Genomic DNA, 19,229 nt, shown 5'->3' on the forward strand with positions numbered 1-19,229 from the left:
GGAGGAGAATTGCTTGAACCCAGGAGGCAAAGGTTGCAGTGAGCCAAGATCCTGACACTGCATGCCAGCCCAGGCAACAGCAAGATTGTCTCCGGTGGGGGGTGGAGGGGTGGACAGAAATAGTTATCAAGTGCTAACTGTTCAAGGTACTTATCTAAGTGCTTCATGTCTATTGTCTTAAAAAGTGGGTACTGTTATCCCTATCTTTGAAGATGAGGAAACTGAGGCACAGAAGTGAAGCAGAAAGACAAAAATAGAAATTCTTTTTCAAGTTCACACAACATGTGGCAGAACAGGGATCAGAACCCAGGGCACCTGCCTTCAAAGCCATCTCTAGACCACTGTAGCCTATGGCCCCTCTTTGGGCCATACTGGTAGCTGCTTGATGGGGCTTTACCAATAGAAAAATTAATTTTGAAGTCTTCAACGTTAGAAGCTTTGATTTCCAGTTCAAATGAGGAATTACTGTTTTTCCTCCTGAATTGTTTTGGTTTTCAGCAGTGGTAGAAACTTACTCAAAAGACTGGGCTGGATGTTTAAAAGATGTATGATAAACCCCTGTTTACTAGAAATAAAGGAGGTATACTTAGAAGTAGGAACAATGAGGTTAATGCCTATAACTACATCTTCAGAGGCACTGCCAGGGAGAAATATGTTTCAGGCTATAGCTGCTTCTAGTGTGTTGGGTGCGTGTATATTGTTTTCCATTTTAGCAGCAGAATAATTGCTTAAAAATAGGAGAAGAGGAGGGGGAGGGAATGACTCAAGTTCATATGAGAAACTATACATATATAGTCATCCCTCAGTATCTGTGGGGCATTGGTTCCAGCATCTCCAACAGATACCCAGATCTGCAAATGCTGAAGTCTCTGATATAAATGATGTAGTATTTGCACGTAACCTACTCACATCCTTCCATGTAATTTAAATCATCTGTAGATTACTTATAATACCTAATACAATGTAAATGCTATATAAATACTTGTTATACTGTATTGTTTAGTGAATAATGGTAAGAAAAATCTATTTTTGTTCAGTACAGATGCGGTTTTATTTTCCAAATATTTTTGATCCGTGGTTGCTTGAATCCACAGATGTGGAGCCCATGGATACAGAGAGCCAACTCTATATTGTAATCTCCCCATATTAATTTATCCTTATGCTTTTTATAAACTGTATGGAAACATACTTCACCCTTGATAAAATGCACACATTTTAAATGTCTAGTTTCATGAATTTTCACGAATGTTTACAGTCATGTAACCACCACCCCAACCAGATACAGAACATGTCTATTACTCCAGAAAGTTTCCTCATGTCCCTTGTCCATTCAACCATCTTAACCTTGTCCCAGGCAACCACTGATCTGATTTTCACGGCAGATGACTTTTTATGTCTTCTGTACCTTCATATAAATGGAATCATGAAGTATGTATGCCCTCTTATGTTTGATTTCTTGTGTTCAGTGTTTTTGAGATTCATCCATATTGTTGTGTGAATCAGTAATTCATTTCAAGTAGTATTCCATTGTATGAATATAGAGGAATTTGCTTACCCATTCACTTTTCAATGAATATCTGGGTTACTACTAGTTTGGACCTATAGCAAATAAATTGGCTGTGAACATTTATTTATATAAATTTTTGTTAAATTGCTGCTGCACAAATTAAGAATATTCATGTACCATGCGGAAATATGGCTAGGAGTGGAATTGCAGGATTGTAGTGATGGGTGATTAACAAGAAACCACCAGACTGTTTCCTAAGTGGTTTCACCATTTTACATTCCCACCATTGCTAATTTTATCTTAATTTATCAACATGGAATATTATTTTAAAAAATGCTTCTGTTGCTATTTTAGACCTATTTTCAAAGATACTCAAGGCTCCCTCGATCTGGATGGGAGATTTTCTCCTCTTTATAAACAAGACAGTAGCAAGCTTTCAAGTGAAGACATTCTCAAGTTGCTCTCAGAATATAAGAAGTAAGTGTTTGGTGTTTCTGCAATAAGTAAATATAATAGATGAATTCTCAGTTTCTTAAAATGATGAATATGAGTAATATATGGGAAAAACAGAATGTTTAACATTTTAAGTTTGGATAGAGGGTAACCAGTGCATTCAGTAATCATAATTTTTAACTCAAAAATATTATTATTTTATACCCAGGCCAGAAAAGACCAAACTGCAGATTATTCCTGGGCAGCTAAACATCACAATAGAATGTGTTCCTGTGGATTTATCAAGTAAGAACATATTGCAAAAACCTTAAGCATAATGTTTGAATGTCAGGTTGTTATCCTTTCAGTATTTTTCTTGAGATTTACATGGTGTATTAGTTTCCCAGGGCTGCTGTCACACAAAGTATTATTACAAATTGGGTGGCTTAAGACAACAAACATTTATTCTCTCACATTTCTGGAGGCTAGAAGTCCAAAATTAAGGTGTTCGCAGAGCCATGCTCTCTCTGAATGCTTTAGGGAAGAGCCATTCCTTGCCTCTTCCTACCTTCCAGTAGCTCCCAGCTAACCTTGGCATCATTTGGCTTGTGGCTGCACCACTCCAACTTCTCCTCTGTCATCACATGACCTTCTTATAAGGACACCAGTCATTGGATTTAAGGCCCATCTAATCTAGTATGACCTCATCTTAACTAACAGCATCTACAAATATCCTGTTTCTAAATAAAGTCATATTTGGAGGTTCTACGTGGACATGAATTTTGACTGGGGGTGGGTGGGAATGCTTTTCAACCTAGTATGCACGATGAATAGTTACAGATTAGGAAGTGAATTGAGTTGATTTTATCAGATGCTGTTTTATATATATGAAGTTGTGAGTGTGTCCCAGTCAGGTTCCATTGCCTTTTGCCTTGGGTGACTTTTACTTCTGTCATCAACTAAGATGAAAAAGGAGAAGGATTTCTTTTCTTACCTAAGGACAAAAATCCAAGATCCCAGGAGAAAAATAGAAGACACAAAAGACAATTTGCAAGAGATAAAATGAAGTAGCTAGTAAATATGTGAAAAATATTCAATCTCACTAATAATGCCAGTAAGGCAAATTAAACAATATGCTTTTGCTCATCCATCAAATCTATTAACATGTTTAAAGTGAAGCTACCTAATGTTGGCTAGGTTTTGGCGAAGCGTTATCACCTACCATGAGTAGGAGTATAGTTTGGTAATAGATATTCATAGATGTTCGTAAGTACAACATTTCAATTTTGAGAGTATGTTTATGCATTCATTCACTAAATAACTATCTAGTGAGTAAACATTTATTGACTATCAACTAGGTGCTTTAAACTTAGGGAGTTTAAAGGCTAGAAGGAGTGACAGTATACAAGCAAACAAATTGTATTAGGCCGTTTTTCACACTGCAATAAAGATACTACCCAAGACTGGGTAATTTATAAAAGAAAGGTGTTTAATTGACTCACAGTTCTGTATGGCTGGGGAGGCTTCAGGAAACTTACAATCATGGCAGAAAGGGAAGCAGGCATGCCTTTTGTGGAGGCAGATGAGATTAAATAGTGAATGAAGAAGGAACTTCCAAACACTTATAAAACCATCAGACCTCATGAAAACTCACTCACTATCATGAGAACAGCATGGGGGAAACTGCCCCATGATCCAGTCACCTCCCACCAGGTCTCTCCCTTAACATCTAGGGATTACAATTCATGACGAGATTTGGGTGGAGACACAAAGCCTAACCATATCACAAAGGCAGCTGTAAAAATGGTAGCCAGGGAAGGCCTCTCTTAAGCTTGGGAACTGAAGAGTGAGAAAGAGAGCCAGCATGTGATGACTGGGACTGTAGATTCTCAGATTGAGGGCATCCCATATGTTGTAAAGACTTTGAGGGGAGGCCAAGCTGGGTTTGTATGAACATAAGGGAATCCAATGTAGCTCTAGTGTAGTATGTGATGGGAACAGTGGAGATAGGAGATAAAATAGAAAGGATCAGGTCATGTAAGGAATTGTATTGACTGCAGCAATCCCTTTAAAAATGGAATTTCATTCTAAATACAGTGAGAAGTCAGTAAAGGATAGTAAACAGAGGAGTGGCATCCACTTTATAGTTTAAAACATCTAAGGAGTACAATGGATTATTTTTTCCCAAAGAAGTAATTTGAAATCTAGACAGGAATTGATCCATAAAGATGTTCTTTGCAGTGTTATTTATATTGGAGGAAAGCTGGAAACAATCAGAATCCAACACTGTCAGTGTGGTTAAGATAATGATGCTACACTGATACCATGAAATTCTATTGCAGCCATTAAAAACAATGTTTATGAAGAGTTAATGGAATGAGACATCAGATAAATGTCAAAAAATCAGGATAAAGTTCTATACATAGAGTAGGATTTTCATATTACTATATAAAATATGCATAGAAACAAGACTAAAAGAAAATATGCCAAAATCTTGGCTGGGTGCTGTGGCTCATGCCTATAATCCCAGCACTTTGGGAGGCTGAGGCAAGTGGATCATTTGAGGTCGGGAGTTTGAGATCAGTCTGACCAACATAGAGAAACCCTGTCTCTACTAAAAATACAAAATTATCTGGGTGTGGTGGTGCATGCCTGTAATCCCAGCTACTCAGGAGACTGAGGCAGGAGAATCACTTGAACCCAGGAGGCGGAGGTTGCAGTGAGCCAAGATCATGCCATTGAGGGCAAAACTCTGTCTCTAAATAGCCAAAATCTCAACAGTAGTTATCTCTGGGTAGTGGAATGAGCAGTTGTCCCTGTCTACGTTTACTACCTGCAGATGCTCTGTTATAGGCATGCATGACTATAATAATCAGAAAAGCAAATCCAACAAAAAATACAGTATCCCCAGGTCCGACTCTCCCTAGGTTTTTCTTCTTCATCATTACTGCTCTTCAGTAAGGACCGGCACTCTTAGAGCCCCTTAAGTATATGAATAACCTTCACTACAGTGACTATTTCAATAACATATGCTGCTGAACTTCTCTGAGGCTTAGTATTTTTTCACGGTCAGGAGTATTGAGTTTATTATTGGTAACACATCGTAAGATCTGTAGTTTCAAAAGGCCTCCATTATTTCTTGGGTGAAAATTTGCACCTGCACCAAGTTAACTTTTTAAAAGTGACTTGCCATGAGCTAATTGGAAGCATAAATTTACTGTTATTTCCCTGATACCAATAAAAATTTGCAGCGAAAGCTAAATTGCTGCCACAGGAGGGAAAATGAAATGAATTTCTTTGCAGAGTTTAAATTTGTCAAAATTATGATGTGTTATATTTGGCAAATCACTCGACATTGAGAACGAAATAGCAATCCACGTCTGGTATAAAGGGTTCCGCTAAAATCAGCATCAGACTACTCAGTCTTGTCCTTTTGGGTTCTTAAAGTTGTTGTGTGATTTTTTGTCAATTACTAAGAATTATGTTTTGTAAATTGCTCTTTGAGAATACAATCCATGTGTATTTTTATACATGCAGGAATGTGTTAATGATTATTTAATTGAATGATATTTGCCTGTTTCTTTCCTCTACTATAGATTGTATTACTTCTTCATATGTGCCCCTGAAGCCTTTTGAAAAGAATTGTCAAAATATTACTGTGGAGGTTGAAGAGTTTGTTCCAGAAATGACAAAATATTGTTATCCATTTACTATTTACAAAAACCATCTGTATGTATATCCCTTGCAATTAAAATATGATAGCCAGAAAACATTTGCCAAGGTAACCGTGTAAACTATACATTTTTGGAGTATAAAATATTATTTATAATCTTCTAATTGTGTGACTCATTTTGGCTGATTAATCATTTTAGGCAAGGAACATTGCAGTCTGTGTGGAATTCCGGGATTCAGATGAAAGTGACACTAGTGCTCTAAAGGTTTGTGTACGATATTGATCGGCATATATTTTTAGTAGGGATGGAGATGTTGGTACTCAGTAGTCTTATGCTCTAAGTTTAATTTGTATCAACATCAAAAAGAAAATGTTCTAAAGTGACAAATGTAATATTTTCTTTTCTACTCTTACATATTAACTATAAGACTTAAATATTAATAAGCTAGGAACATATATAGCTTTAAAAATACCAGGTTTTGGCTTTTGCTCCACTCTGATTTTGCAGTTGCTTCAATGCCCAATTGCAAGGTCGTTTTCTTATGACCTGATAGTTTATAATGGAACCATCAAGGGACTATAAACTCCTTTCTCCTTGAAATCTGAACAGGCTTTGAGCTGACAGAAGCACAGCATGACTGCTTTGATCTGAGATATGACTTCTACTCCATGACTGGCCAAATGGTGCCTCCAGTCTTGGACTGTGGTCTATGAAAAGCAGAATCCCAGCCTTATCTGATACAGCAATCCTTAAATACCTGTCACACCACAGTGCCTTTATGTTTTTACTCTTTATAACTGTAACCCATCAATCAGGGACCTGAATGAGAAGTCAGAATATCTAGCCAGCATAAATTGTTTATCTAGCTCCCCATTTCTCTTGCATGAGCCTAAATCAGACAGATGGATGCCTGTTCTTACACTCAAACCACCTAGGGAAAGAGGCTGGAATGCCCCTGACTAACTAATTGAATAATAGCCCTTACCTTTGAAAAGAGATTTTATTTTATTTTTTTTCACAGAGAAACTTAAGGATTCACTGGCTCAGATTCTGTATATTTTCTCTGGTTCTCCCTTCAGTGGAGATGAGAACAACTGTTCTATTTCCTCCATGCAATATCCTTTTGTAGACCAGTGATACTTGGGTTACTTCTCAGCAGTTCTTGCAAATTGCCTTCATAACCATATTTAAGAAGAGTTGGATATTCACTCATATGGAGTTTCAATTTCATCTCTTAGCTGGCCGGGATTGCTTGCTCTAAAGTAACAGAGTGAGGCAATTAGTGCATTGGCATGCTGACTCCATATTCATCCTTGAGCCTATTAGGCCTATAGAAGTGAAAAACTCCCACTAGAAATGAAATCAGATCTTTCCATGGAACCATAGAAAGCCTTACATTTATATTATTGGTATAACAGAAAGCCAGTGATATTTTTTAATGTGGCTCATAAAGTGCCACATTTAAAAATGTGAGAGCACAGCAAGCTTGTCTGTAGCTTAATAGACATTCAGTTTTTTAATTCCTTTAGGTCAGGAATGTGTCTGCTCGAGCTTTTTAAAACACGCTTCGCCTTGCCCACTGCACAAAGAGCATTTAACAAATGTTGCTGACTGGTTGAGGGGGAGCTTCTCATATTAAGAAATGCAAGTAGCATGAGAGAAGTAAGCTTTACAGGCCTGGTTTGAGACAACTGTCTCCCTTCCAAATGACCAGGCCTGTTCAGCTCCTTACCGTCAACTAGTTTGGGACTGTGTTTCTTTGATGGCCAGACATTCAGAAGCATCAATACAGCGAAGTTACATGGTATCTGATTTGGAGTTTGGAGTGACTGTGTAAATGATTGGGAATTTACAGGCTCATGGTGACAGCCAGGTGGGCTTGGCCATGGCCCTGTATTCACAGATGCTTCTAACTATATGTGGTTCCATGGCATCACATTTAAAGACCTGCATTTAGAGTGGTGACTCTGTTTCCTTCTTTTGCAGTGTATTTATGGAAAACCTGCGGGGTCCGTTTTTACCACAAATGCTTATGCTGTTGTCTCGCATCACAATCAAAATCCAGAGTTCTATGATGAGGTAAAAACATATTATCCTGACATTTCTAAAATGCAGTGGTTGGAATTCTTTTTCTCTTTGAATCATTTCCATCATTTTACCTGCATGAAAACAAAAAATATTGCAATAAAACAGAGTGCTACTGGCCTCCTTGGTGCCTTTTGATGGTAGTAGATTTACCTCCAAATTTAAGGGACTCTTCGGCTTGAGATCACAATGCAGGAAACAAACATGAGAGTGGTGCTTGGATTCTAGCCCTCCTAGCTTTGACAGCACTGGCTCTGTAACACCAAGTCACTTTCCCCTCCAGAGGCTCTATTTCCTCAACTTTAAAATAAGAAATTCAGAAGAGATTTTCAGAAGGCCCTTCTAGCTCTTTCCCCTTGTGGTTTTACGTGGTAGGCTGTAGCCTCTCTGTAACTGAAATACTTGGAGAGACAGTGATACAGCTGGGCCACGAGAATCCCACTGGCTGGCCTGCGTGCCTCGGTGCAAAGCAGATGAAGGGGTCTGGTGGGGTCTCTGAGTCTCTGTGCTCCCTCCCTCCTGACTCGGCCTCTCAAACCATGTATCTGTCTCCCAAGCCCTGTCTCTGCCCCTCTTTCCTTCTTCCTACTTCTCCACTTCTACATCTCTGTGTGCTTCTCAGCATGTCTTAGTATCTCTGTCACAGTCACTTCTGGTCTGTATGTATTTGGCATGTCCAAATCTGTAGTCTCCTTTTTAATTCCTGTATGTCTCTATGGAAGCTGGATGGGCATCCCATCCCAGACTCTCTACTGTCGCTGCTTCTCAGTCTGCATGTCTCCATTCTTGGCTTGGTTTGAAACCATCCCCCCTGCTGTGGTGATTTTGCCATGTCCACCTGCTGTTGTATGGAAGCGTTATATTCTAGCCTTAGGCCTTGCTCATTTCTTTCTCTCCAATGTCCCTAGTTTCATGGGGGATGGGGAGGGGGAGAGTATTGCCTTGTATTTTTGCCACCCAGGGAGGAAGCATGCCCATATTTATGTGCAGCAGAGCATTACATACCCAGATGGTCTGGATGCTGTGAAAAGGCATGTTCTGTAGTGAAATATACCTAAAACAGACATTAGTTATAACATCAAAACCATGCCTTGTATGAATGATAATTGGGCCAGATGTCCATCACCAAGTTGTTTGTGTATCTCTATAACCAACATCAGTCACTACAGAAAATTTGATCATGTAGTAAGTAACCCACATTATTTTTAGGATGCCTAAAATGAACTTTTTTTTGTTTTGTTTTGAGATGGAATTTCGCCCTTGTTGCCCAGACTGGAGTGCAATGGTGTGATCTCGGCTCACTGAAACCTCTGCCTCCCAGGTTCAAGCGATTCTCCTGCCTCAGTCTCCCTAGTAGCTGGGATTACAGGCATGCACCACCACGCCCAGCTAATTTTGTATTTTTAGTAGAGATGGGGTTTCTCCATGTTGGTCAGGCTGGTCTCGAACTCCTGACCTGAGGTGGTCCACCTGCCTCGGCCTCTCAAAGTGTGGGTCAGGCTGGTCTTGAATTCCTGACCTCAGGCTATCCACCCACCACAGCCTCCCAAAGTGCTGAAATTACAGGTGTGAGCCACCAAGCCGGGCCATGAGCATGCTTTTCAATCAATCACTGTATATTGACTGAGAGAGACAGAGAGTATTTGCATGTGTACCTGTGTGGGTATATGCTTGTGCGTTAAATCATTTAAATCTGTAATTTGTCTCTTACATACTTCCAGGAGACATTACAAACATTCAGTTGGGTTCTGATTAGAAAATTAATTGTGGTACTTTATTACAAGCATTAATTTTAAACTAAATTTATGTGTCATGGGTGATAATTTCATCTTTAAGAGCAAAGTTGTGTTTTTCTTCTAGAGAAATTTCTATAAACTGTAATTTGTGGATACCATAGGACAATAGCTACTTTTTGCATATTTATTTGTCATGGCTTCGTTTTTTCACACAAAAGAGAGCAACAACTTAGAAAAAAGGCAACCTTTCAAATTCAGTGTTCATTTTAAATGGGTTGCATTCATTGACACAGATTGAGTTACATGGTATCCCTGGGTTGTGGGGATGTGGTTTTGACTTAGTGTTTTAGAAAATTCTGCTGCAAAATTGAATCCAGGAGAATCCACTGCACTCTCCAACAAAAGTAATAAATCAACTCTCACAACTCAGAATATTGTTGTCAAACTGAAACTGATCAAGAAAGCATTTGGAGTATATTTAAATGATACACTATTTGGCCACTCAGCCAGTCCTTTAGGAAGTATTTTTGGAACACTATGATGAAGCCGAACTAAGTGTCTGACAGTTTCAACTTGAGAATTAAAAAAAAATGCCATGTGTAATTTTGCTTTCGTTTCAGATTAAAATTGAGCTTCCCATTCACCTGCATCAAAAACATCATTTGCTTTTCACTTTTCATCATGTAAGTTGTGAAATTAACACAAAGGGAACAACCAAAAAGCAAGACACAATTGAAACTCCAGGTATGTGTATTCTTTAAATGTCTCTCTCTACAGTTATTTGAAATGGAATTGTCTGGAATATAACCTCTTTTCATCAACTATAGACCACTTCTCCCCTTGACCAAAAAGCACTGTATTAATTCGTTTTCATGTTACTGATAAAGATGTACCTGAGACTGGGAAGAAAAAGAGGTTTAATTGGATGTTATAGTTCCACATGGCTGAGGAGACCTCAGAATCATGGTGGGAGGTGAAAGGCACTTCTTGGCAGTTGCAAGAGAAAAATGAGAAAGAAGCAAAAGCAGAAGCCCCTAATAAACCCATCAGATCTCGTGAGACTTATTCACTGTCACAGGAATAGCATGGGAAAGACCCGCCCTTAAGATTCAATTATTCCCCTCCCACCCCGCTGCCCCGTCCCTCCCATAACACATGGGAATTCTGGGAGATACAATCCACATTGAGATTTGGGAGGGGACACAGCCAAACCATATCAACCACATTTCTGATTTTAGAAGTTCATTGGTAAAAGCCCTATTATATGTTCATTTTAGTGTCATTTCTACCAAATAACATTGTCCATGTGCTTGCCAGTGTGCTTAGACTACTATAAGCAACATAAAGTAATATTGCTATTCTCAAAGAGAAACACATAATGTGATACAGTATTTTTGTTATTTTATGTAGAATTGCCCAGCAACCAGAATTTTCCAGTTCTGCTCACTGAGGAAGAGGGAAGTGAGCCCAGAGCCAGGGACATCTCTGAGGCAGAGGGAGGTTGGGGGCTGACTGGTTCTAATGAGAAGATAACTGATTTAACAAACTTGAATAAGCTTTAGTAGTGAAGTTCCCATCATAGGCCCATTCACCAAGGCTTTAGGTAAACCAATGGGTAGCACCTTTACATGAAAAAGAAGGCCTTGTGAACACAGCTTGTATCACAAGCACTTTATGAACATCAGCATGTCCTAAGACTCAGATCCAGGCTAGTCTGTATCATTCATTCACTCATTCATTCCACAAATATTTCTGCATACAGGCTGAGCATCCCAAATCCCCAAGTCCAAAATGCTCCAAAATTGGAAACTTTTTGAGCAATGGCCAGATCCTCAAAGGAAATGCTCATTGGAACATTTCATATTTTGGATTTTTGGATTTGAGATACTCACCTGGTACAATGCAAATATTCCAAAATCTAAAAAAATCAGAAATTTGAAACATTTCTGTTCCTAAAAAATTTTCAGACAAAGGATACTCAAACTGTATTTATTATATACAAGATATTATAGTAGACACTTTGGAGAATACAGTGGAGAATCAAGCACAGATCTCATCTTCAGTGAGGCTATGATCTACTAAGGGAAATGAGTCCTGCGTAAACAATTATAATACAAAATAGAAAGTGATGTTTAAGAAAGTAGTGCCACGTGAACTCAGAAGAGCGAGTTATTCAGCTGGTGAAGGGACAAGTGGCCGGGAATCAGAGAAGGCTTCTAGGAGGAGATGGTGTTTGAGTAAGGCCTTAAAGGGTTGAGTGGGGTTTGATAATGCAACAATGACAGGAAGGCAGGGAATCATGAAGGAACAGCTTGTACAGAGGCGGAGTATTAAGGGGCATGGACAGGGAACCATGAGTGGTTCACTAAGCCTGGAGCACAGGGTGCTAGGAGGGAGATCATAGGATGTCAGGTTGAACAGGAGGCATCAGATTTTGGAAAGCCTTGAATACCAGGCTATGGATTTGATTTTATTCTGTCATCACAATGGAGCTATTGAAGGGTTTTAAACATTAGAGCTATTTTTCAGGAAAACCAACCAGGCAGCAGTATAATGGGCAAGGCGAGTAGGAGCAGGAAGAGGAAGAAAGGAACACCAGTAAGAGGGTTATTTTAAAGGTCCGGGAAAGGAAGAGGCCACACTATGGCAGTAGCAGGGGGACAGAGAGAAAGGGAAGTACAGAAGAAGAATATAGTGGTCCTGGCAAGTGATTGGTTTTGAGAGAGATGATTTAGTTAGCAGTGAAGTTTCAAACCTGGGTGGTTGGAAAAAAGGTATTGCCAGTTGCAAAACTGTGAGTGGGGATGGCAGGTTTGGGACAGCATCAGTTGAGTTTTAGGTGCTAGTGAGACATTGGAGTGATGCCCATCAGGCAGCAGGAGTGAATATGAGGGAGTTCCCTTTGTGGGTACTATGGACCTCTTCTTTATCCCCATAGAAATTGCAGTTCATTCAGGGTAAGGGCTTTCATGATTAAGAAGAAAACTAGCAGGATGATGAGAACTCATGACCATGTGTACATCCTGAAAGCTAAATTAATGATTTGTTATCCAAATCCTAGATAGAAGTGGGCAAGATGCTCAGTGGAACATTAAATGGTTATTCCATGTGCCACTCATCACTTTTAACTGTCCATTCTTTAAGTGGCTTCCCACCTTTGAGCCAGATGGTGTGCTTGACATGGTACCTTTACAGCTTCCAAGTGCTCTCTATGAGTTTTGAATAGGGGACACACTTGGTCGTGCTCTGATTAATTTACAGTACAAAAATGTTGCCTAAGCAATCCCACAGAGGCAAAATGTAGACTATCGGTTGCCAGGGGCTGGGAGAAGAGGGAAATGGGGAGTGACTTCTAAGGGCTATGGAGTTTATTTTGGGGGTGATGAAAAGTTCTGGAATTAAGTAGTGGTCATGGAGATACAACTTTGAAAATATACTAAAAACCACTACATGTACACTTTAAATAGATGTATGCTATATCTGAGTGAGGTCTCAATAAAAAATCGCTATTTGAAAATGTTGCCTAAGAATGAGAAATATATTTTCCTTTTATTTTCCTATTTTCTGGGCTGGAAATCTTTTCTCATTTGTCAAGATTTTAGTTTAACTACTTTGACAGAGTCATTTCGAATGGCGCTTCTGCTCATGTTACTTTCCTCTGCTTTTTATAATAGAAAAGGTCTGGGTAAACCATTTCTGTCATTGAACTAGTAAAGATGCCCGTCAGGCACATTTCGTAGTCTGAGAAAGCCATTTAGTCTACTTAGAGAAGCAATGTTTTAGTCTCCTTTTAAGAATTAAAGCATTTGCCAAATTAAACACATAAATGAAAACATCGTAACCAGATTTGTGTTGACTTCTGTGTTCACAGTATCACACACACACACACACACACACACACACAGAGTCACACGAAGAATTTTAAAGAATCAGAAAGCAGTGGCTTTAAAAAGTGTTCTCCAGCCAATACCCTCTCTCATTTGCCAAAACCCAGTCCAGAGCAAGCTTTTTTATGGCTGAGTTATAAACACTTGAATCCCAGAGTAATCTCTATAATGGAAATACTGACACCACTCAACTTGAACAACACAGATGGCTCTGGCTTTTTTAGCTAGAACATGATGCGTTTTCTAATTAAAAGCCAAAAGGCTCTTTGGGGGGAGAACTGTTAAGAAATGTAGAGATTGGAGAAAATCTCTTGATGGATTCAAGTCATAAACACTATTTCCTGGCTGCATTCTCCTACCTAGACCTAAAGCTCTTCCTTCTGTAATCAGGAAAACTCTGCCCAACTAAATGATTTATGCCTACTGCCTTGTATAAATATGGAGAGTAACTGTGACTTTGTGACCTTAATTTTCCGTAGTTCCTTAACCTAGGGTTGCCATAAGAAATTTGGAACATGTGATTGTTATCTGAAATAGTCTCAGCCGTGAGACTCTGCACTCTTAATGTAAAATGGATGACAGCCATCTGAGCCTTTTAAAAATAAATCTACCAAAAATATTTCCCACAGTGTAAAGATAATGATATTGATGCACTTTTAAAGTTTTAAAGTGTTTTCATATATTATCTCACTCTGGTTTCTCAATAACTCCTGTAAATGGAAAGGCTGTGTTGTTGTTCCCATTTTTATGGTCAAGGAAACAAGAGTACATAACTCGTTAGTGACCAGGCTGGGATTCAGAGTCAATCCAAACCCATTGTTCCTTCCCCAGTACTCAGTTGTCTAGCACCTGAACTCCCACGTACCGATCCCTGGAGACATCACCACCCTACCCTGGCCCCTAGAAGTCATCCATTTGTGTAGCTGATTGCATTCGTTATTTCATTTCTCACGGTTGGTTATTATCTTGGCAGTTGGGTTTGCCTGGGTACCTTTGCTGAAAGATGGTAGAATCATCACATTTGAGCAGCAGCTGCCAGTTTCCGCCAATCTTCCCCCAGGCTACTTGAATCTGAATGATGCAGAATCAAGAAGGGTAGGAAAATACTGCATTCGTTGAAGCAATCATGATTAAATGTGTAAAAAATAGAATTCTGTTGGTCTCATTTATTTAGCACAATGTTACTCAAAGTGGGGGTCTGAGGGCCAGTGCTGGTCCATAGCATAGATGAACATGGAATATACATGTTTAGAATTTATAGTAGTTTTACAAAGTAATTTTATGTCTGTTGACTTTAATAATAATTTTTTTAAGTGGGGCATGGGCGCAGTGGCTTACACCTGTAATCTTAGCATTTTGGGAGGCCAAGGCAGATGGATCACCTGAGGTCAGGAGTTTGAGACTAGCTTGCCCAACATGGCAAAACCCTGCCTCTCCTAAAAATAGAAAAAATTAGCTGGGCCTGGTGGTGGGCGCTTGTAATCCCAGCTACTGGGGAGGCTGAGGCAGGAGAATCACTTGAACTTGGGAGGTGGAGGTTGCAGTGAGCCGAGATCATGCCACTGCACTCCAGCCTGAGTGACAAGAGCAAAACTCCATCTCAAAAAAAAAAAAGGGGGTGGGGGGCTCAGATTTTGTGTGTCATTTTAAAAAATTATTTAAGTAATTCATTTTTATTGTAATTTATTAAAATATCAGTCTGCAAAGGATTGGAAATTTAAAATGATTTAGAATACATTTATTCTAAAGGCAGGGTATTTTCTCCAGTAATCTCTTGGTATGAAATTAATACATCATTTCTGAAAAAAATGGTTAAATGCATAAAGGTATTATATATTTTGTTCATCTAATCATTGTTATGTTACAGAAACTCAATTTTCTGTTCACAGCAATGTAATGTCGATATTAAATGGGTAGATGGTGCAAAGCCTTTGTTGAAGATTAAAAGCCACTTAGAATCTACCATTTACACTCAAGTAAGTTGCATCATTTGAATTTTGTCAATTTTTATACTTGAGTTTGTTTGATTAAAATAGACCACATTTGATTCCTACAGCAGTAGAGAAGAAGTGACCTGCAAGATTTTCTCAAAACCTTGAGAAATAAGGCCAGGTGCAGTGACTCATGCCTGTAATCCCAGTACTTTGGGAGGCTAAGGCAGGAGGATTGCTTGAGCCCAGGAGTTCAAAGCTGCTGTGAACTATGATTGTGCCACTGCACTCCAGCCTGGAAGACAGAGTAAGACCCTGTCTCAAAAAAAACAAAAACAAAAACAAAGGTCATTCTAGCTCCTCTCAAATTACATGATCTTCTTATTCTCATTAAGTGATTTGAGCCTCACCAGACTCTGAAAGGAATGTGGAAGCCATAATCTCCATTTTATAGGTGAGGAAACTGAGGCTCAGGCAGGTTGGGTGACTTACTCAAGGTCACAGAGCAGTAATTAGGGGAATCGGGTCAAAACACACATTTCATTATTCTAGTTTCTGATGTAGTCCATGCTGTCTACAAAATCAATGTATGTGGATTCCATATAGGATAGCTGGACTCCCTTGCCAGTGCAATGCCATGGTAAAGTTGGGTGTTGAATGCCTGAGACTATCGTTCTGCTAACTTCCTGCTGTTATCTTTTCTTTATCAGTTCTGATCTTTATTAGTCTTTATCTTTTTCAGTTCAGACCTTTATTCCTGCTTATTTCATTAAAATGGAGAAGCAGCCCAACTTTACAGAACACACTAGTCAAAATCGGAATCAGATAAATGTTTAGCTCATTGGGCATAAATAGTGGCCTACCCCGTGTGGTTAGGTACATGCCAAATTTACCTGGTTTTGCTGCTATGTGTGGTGCTCAAGAGCTGCTGAGCTTGGGCATTAGAATACCAGATAAATAGGTCTGCAAGATGCAGGAGGAGGGAGAGGTAGAGAGCTTTCGTTTAAGGATAATGAATCAAATTTCATATGGCTGTTTCCATCTGTGTTCCAGGATCTGCATGTGCACAAATTCTTCCATCATTGCCAGCTGATTCAGTCAGGCTCGAAAGAAGTTCCAGGGGAGCTCATTAAATATTTAAAGGTAAATGAACAGCAGTTTCTGCAAAAGGTTTATTTTTCATGTCTTTCTGTTGCCACATTTTGGTGTGCAAAAAATGAAAGCAAACAGACACTTTAAAATATGTTTGGCTGTATTTCCTCGAGAGAATACTTTCTATTATGTATTTTTCCATCATGTGGCTGTTTAGAAGCAGACAGCAGAGTGGCAACATTAGGAAGAATATGTAATAGCCACAATGCAACATCATAATTTTGAAACTCTCATGAAAATGTTTATTTCAGGCCCATAAATTGATTTTTCAAGGGCCTTTCTCTTCCTGCTTATTGCCCAATGAAGGTGGAGGATACTGTGGGGAAAAGGGCCAGGAGGAATGGAATCCCTTTGGCTTGGTATGAAATGTGAAATGATTCCTGTGTCCACAAGTGATAGACTAACAAATGGGCCAGCTAAAAAAAGAGACATATTTGACACATGTTGAAATATTACATCTTACCACAGACTCTGTTTTTTCCTGGTGTGCTAGGACTACAGTGCATATCATAACTTGCCTGACAGTGGTTCTCTTCTTTTAATTGTTCCTTTAGTAAGATAGGCATAGCAAGTCTGAGGAAATTTTATTTTAAATGAAACATCTTTAGGATTTACCTTTGGACATATGCTATTACTGAATGATATACTCAGGAACATTTCTTTTAGAGAGGTAATATGAGATGATCAAATCTATGGGTTCTGGAATCATCAACTGAGTTTGTATCCCACATCTGTCACTTACTAACTCTGTAATTGACCAGGACCAATTTGCTTCTCTGAGACTTTGTCTCTTCATCTGTGATGTGGGGGTAACAATAATGCCCATCTTGTAGGGTGGTTGTGAGACTTAAATTACATAATGGGGCTAGGCATGGTGTCTCACACCTGTAATCCCAGCACTTTGGGAGGCTGAGGCAGGGAGATTGCTTGAGCTCAAGAGTTCAAGACCAGCCTGGCCATCATGGCGAAACCCCATCTCTACCAAAAATACAAAAATTAGCCAGGTGTGGTGGCGCACGTCTGTAATCCCAGCTACTCAGGAGGCTGAGGCAGGAGAATTGCTTGAACCTGGGAGGCAGAGGTTGTAGTGAGCTAAGATTGCACTAGTCTGGTTGACAGAGTAAGACTCTGTTTAAAACAAAAATAGATGAGGGTATCTGCCAGAAAGTAATCATTCATGCCACCCTTACTTCTTTAGTGCTTCCTATGGGCCAGGCATCATTCTAAGCATTGGAAATGTATGTGAAGAAAACAAATAATATCCCTATTGTCAAAGAGTTTACTTGTTGAGACAGATAATAAACACATAAGTGAATAAATATATATGTCATCTCATATGGTAATAACTGTATAAAGAAAACCAGCACAATGAAAGGGGAGCAGGGATTTACAAGGGGTTCCTGTTTTAAACTAGCCAGAGAAGGTTGGGTGTGGTGGCTCATGCCTGTAATTCCAGCACTTTGGGAGGCTGAGGCAGGTGGATCACCTGAGGTTGGGAGTTTGACACTAGTCTGACCAACATGGAGAAACCCTGTCTCTACTAAAAATACAAATTAGCCGGGTATGGTGGTGCATGCCTGTAATCCCAGCCACTTGAGAGGCTGAGGCAGGAGAATTGCTTGAACCTGGGAGGCGGAGGTTGTGGTGAGCCGAGATCGCACCACTGTACTCCAATCTGGGCAACAAGAGCGAAACTCCATCTCGAAAAAAAAAAAGTGGCCAGAGAAAATCTCTCTAGTAAAGGCACATTTGAACAGAGACCTAAAAGAAACGAGAGTGCCAGCCATGTGGATTTCTGAGGGAGGGCTGGGAACAGCAAGTACAAAGGCCCCAGGGAGCTTGGCTTGGTGTGCTCAGGGAACAGCAAGAATCCCAGTGTCGCTGGCGCACAGAGTGATAGGACATTACCTCAGGGAGGTTGCTGGGAGCTTTTCGGGCAAGGCCTCATAAGCCATGGCAAAGAGTTTGAATTTCCTCTGAGTGAGATAGGAAGCCTTATGGAGCTCTGGACAAAGGTGTGACATGATGTGACTTTGGTTTTTAAAGTGTCATTCTTCTTCCCATATAGAAAACACACTGTTGGAAGAGTAGAAGGGAGATAGTTAACAAGTGGTGGCCATATGGTTATATGTTCTTAACTATCATTAAGAAGTATAATAGGCCAGGCACAATGGCTCACACCTATGATCTCAGCACCCTGCGAGACGCAGGTGGGCAGATTGCTTGAGCCCAGGGATTCGACACCAGCCCAGTCAATATGGTGAAACCCATCTCTACACAAAATACAAAAATTAGCTGGGTGTGGTGGTGCATGCCTGTAGTCCCAGCTACTTGGGAGGCTGAGGTGGGAGGATCATTTGAGCCTGAGAGGTTGAATCTCCAGTAAGCTGTGATCATGCCACTGCACTCCAGGCTGAGCCACAGAGAGAGACCCTGTCTCAAAAAGATAAAGTATAATAATCATCTAACTTTTAAATACTTTCTTCAGGTAAATGTCTAGGACTTCGATATGTATGAATGCTTTGTTAAGGCTTGTTTTTCCCATGGGAAAGTTTTATAAAAGTTTTAATTAAGTGGAATGGAAAAGAGCATCATTTTAATATATACTGATATTCTTAAAATGGAAAAGTGCTCATATTTGTTTGTTTGTTTGTTTTGAAGATGAGGAATTTCTGATATTTATGTGACCTACACTCTCCCTCTAGTGGTAATCAATGAAACACCATGTGATTTCAGAAATAGCCAAGCTCTTCTATAAAACCTTAATGCTGAAAAGGATTCTAAAGACTTTTTCCTTTTTTTCTTTTTTTGAGATGGAGTATTGC

At 39.6% G+C, this 19,229-nt stretch overlaps 1 protein-coding gene across 4 annotated transcripts in view; it reads left to right on the forward strand.

Moving 5' to 3' along the window:
• Window positions 1–19,229, forward strand: part of DOCK11 (dedicator of cytokinesis 11) — a 189,154-nt gene that overhangs the window by 87,971 nt on the left and 81,954 nt on the right. For all 4 annotated transcript variants that reach the window (XM_032258339.1, XM_032258341.1, XM_032258342.1 and 1 more), the window contains exons 15-23: window positions 1,862–1,984; window positions 2,169–2,245; window positions 5,536–5,720; window positions 5,812–5,877; window positions 7,600–7,692; window positions 10,055–10,178; window positions 14,295–14,416; window positions 15,211–15,297; window positions 16,306–16,395. In XM_032258339.1, coding sequence (XP_032114230.1) covers window positions 1,862–1,984; window positions 2,169–2,245; window positions 5,536–5,720; window positions 5,812–5,877; window positions 7,600–7,692; window positions 10,055–10,178; window positions 14,295–14,416; window positions 15,211–15,297; window positions 16,306–16,395 — 967 coding nt within the window. The remainder of the gene's footprint in view (window positions 1–1,861; window positions 1,985–2,168; window positions 2,246–5,535; window positions 5,721–5,811; window positions 5,878–7,599; window positions 7,693–10,054; window positions 10,179–14,294; window positions 14,417–15,210; window positions 15,298–16,305; window positions 16,396–19,229) is intronic.

Source organism: Sapajus apella, unplaced genomic scaffold (assembly GCF_009761245.1).
Source record: "Sapajus apella isolate SASKATOON/1434 unplaced genomic scaffold, GSC_monkey_1.0 scaffold102, whole genome shotgun sequence".
Lineage (NCBI taxonomy): Eukaryota > Metazoa > Chordata > Mammalia > Primates > Cebidae > Sapajus > Sapajus apella.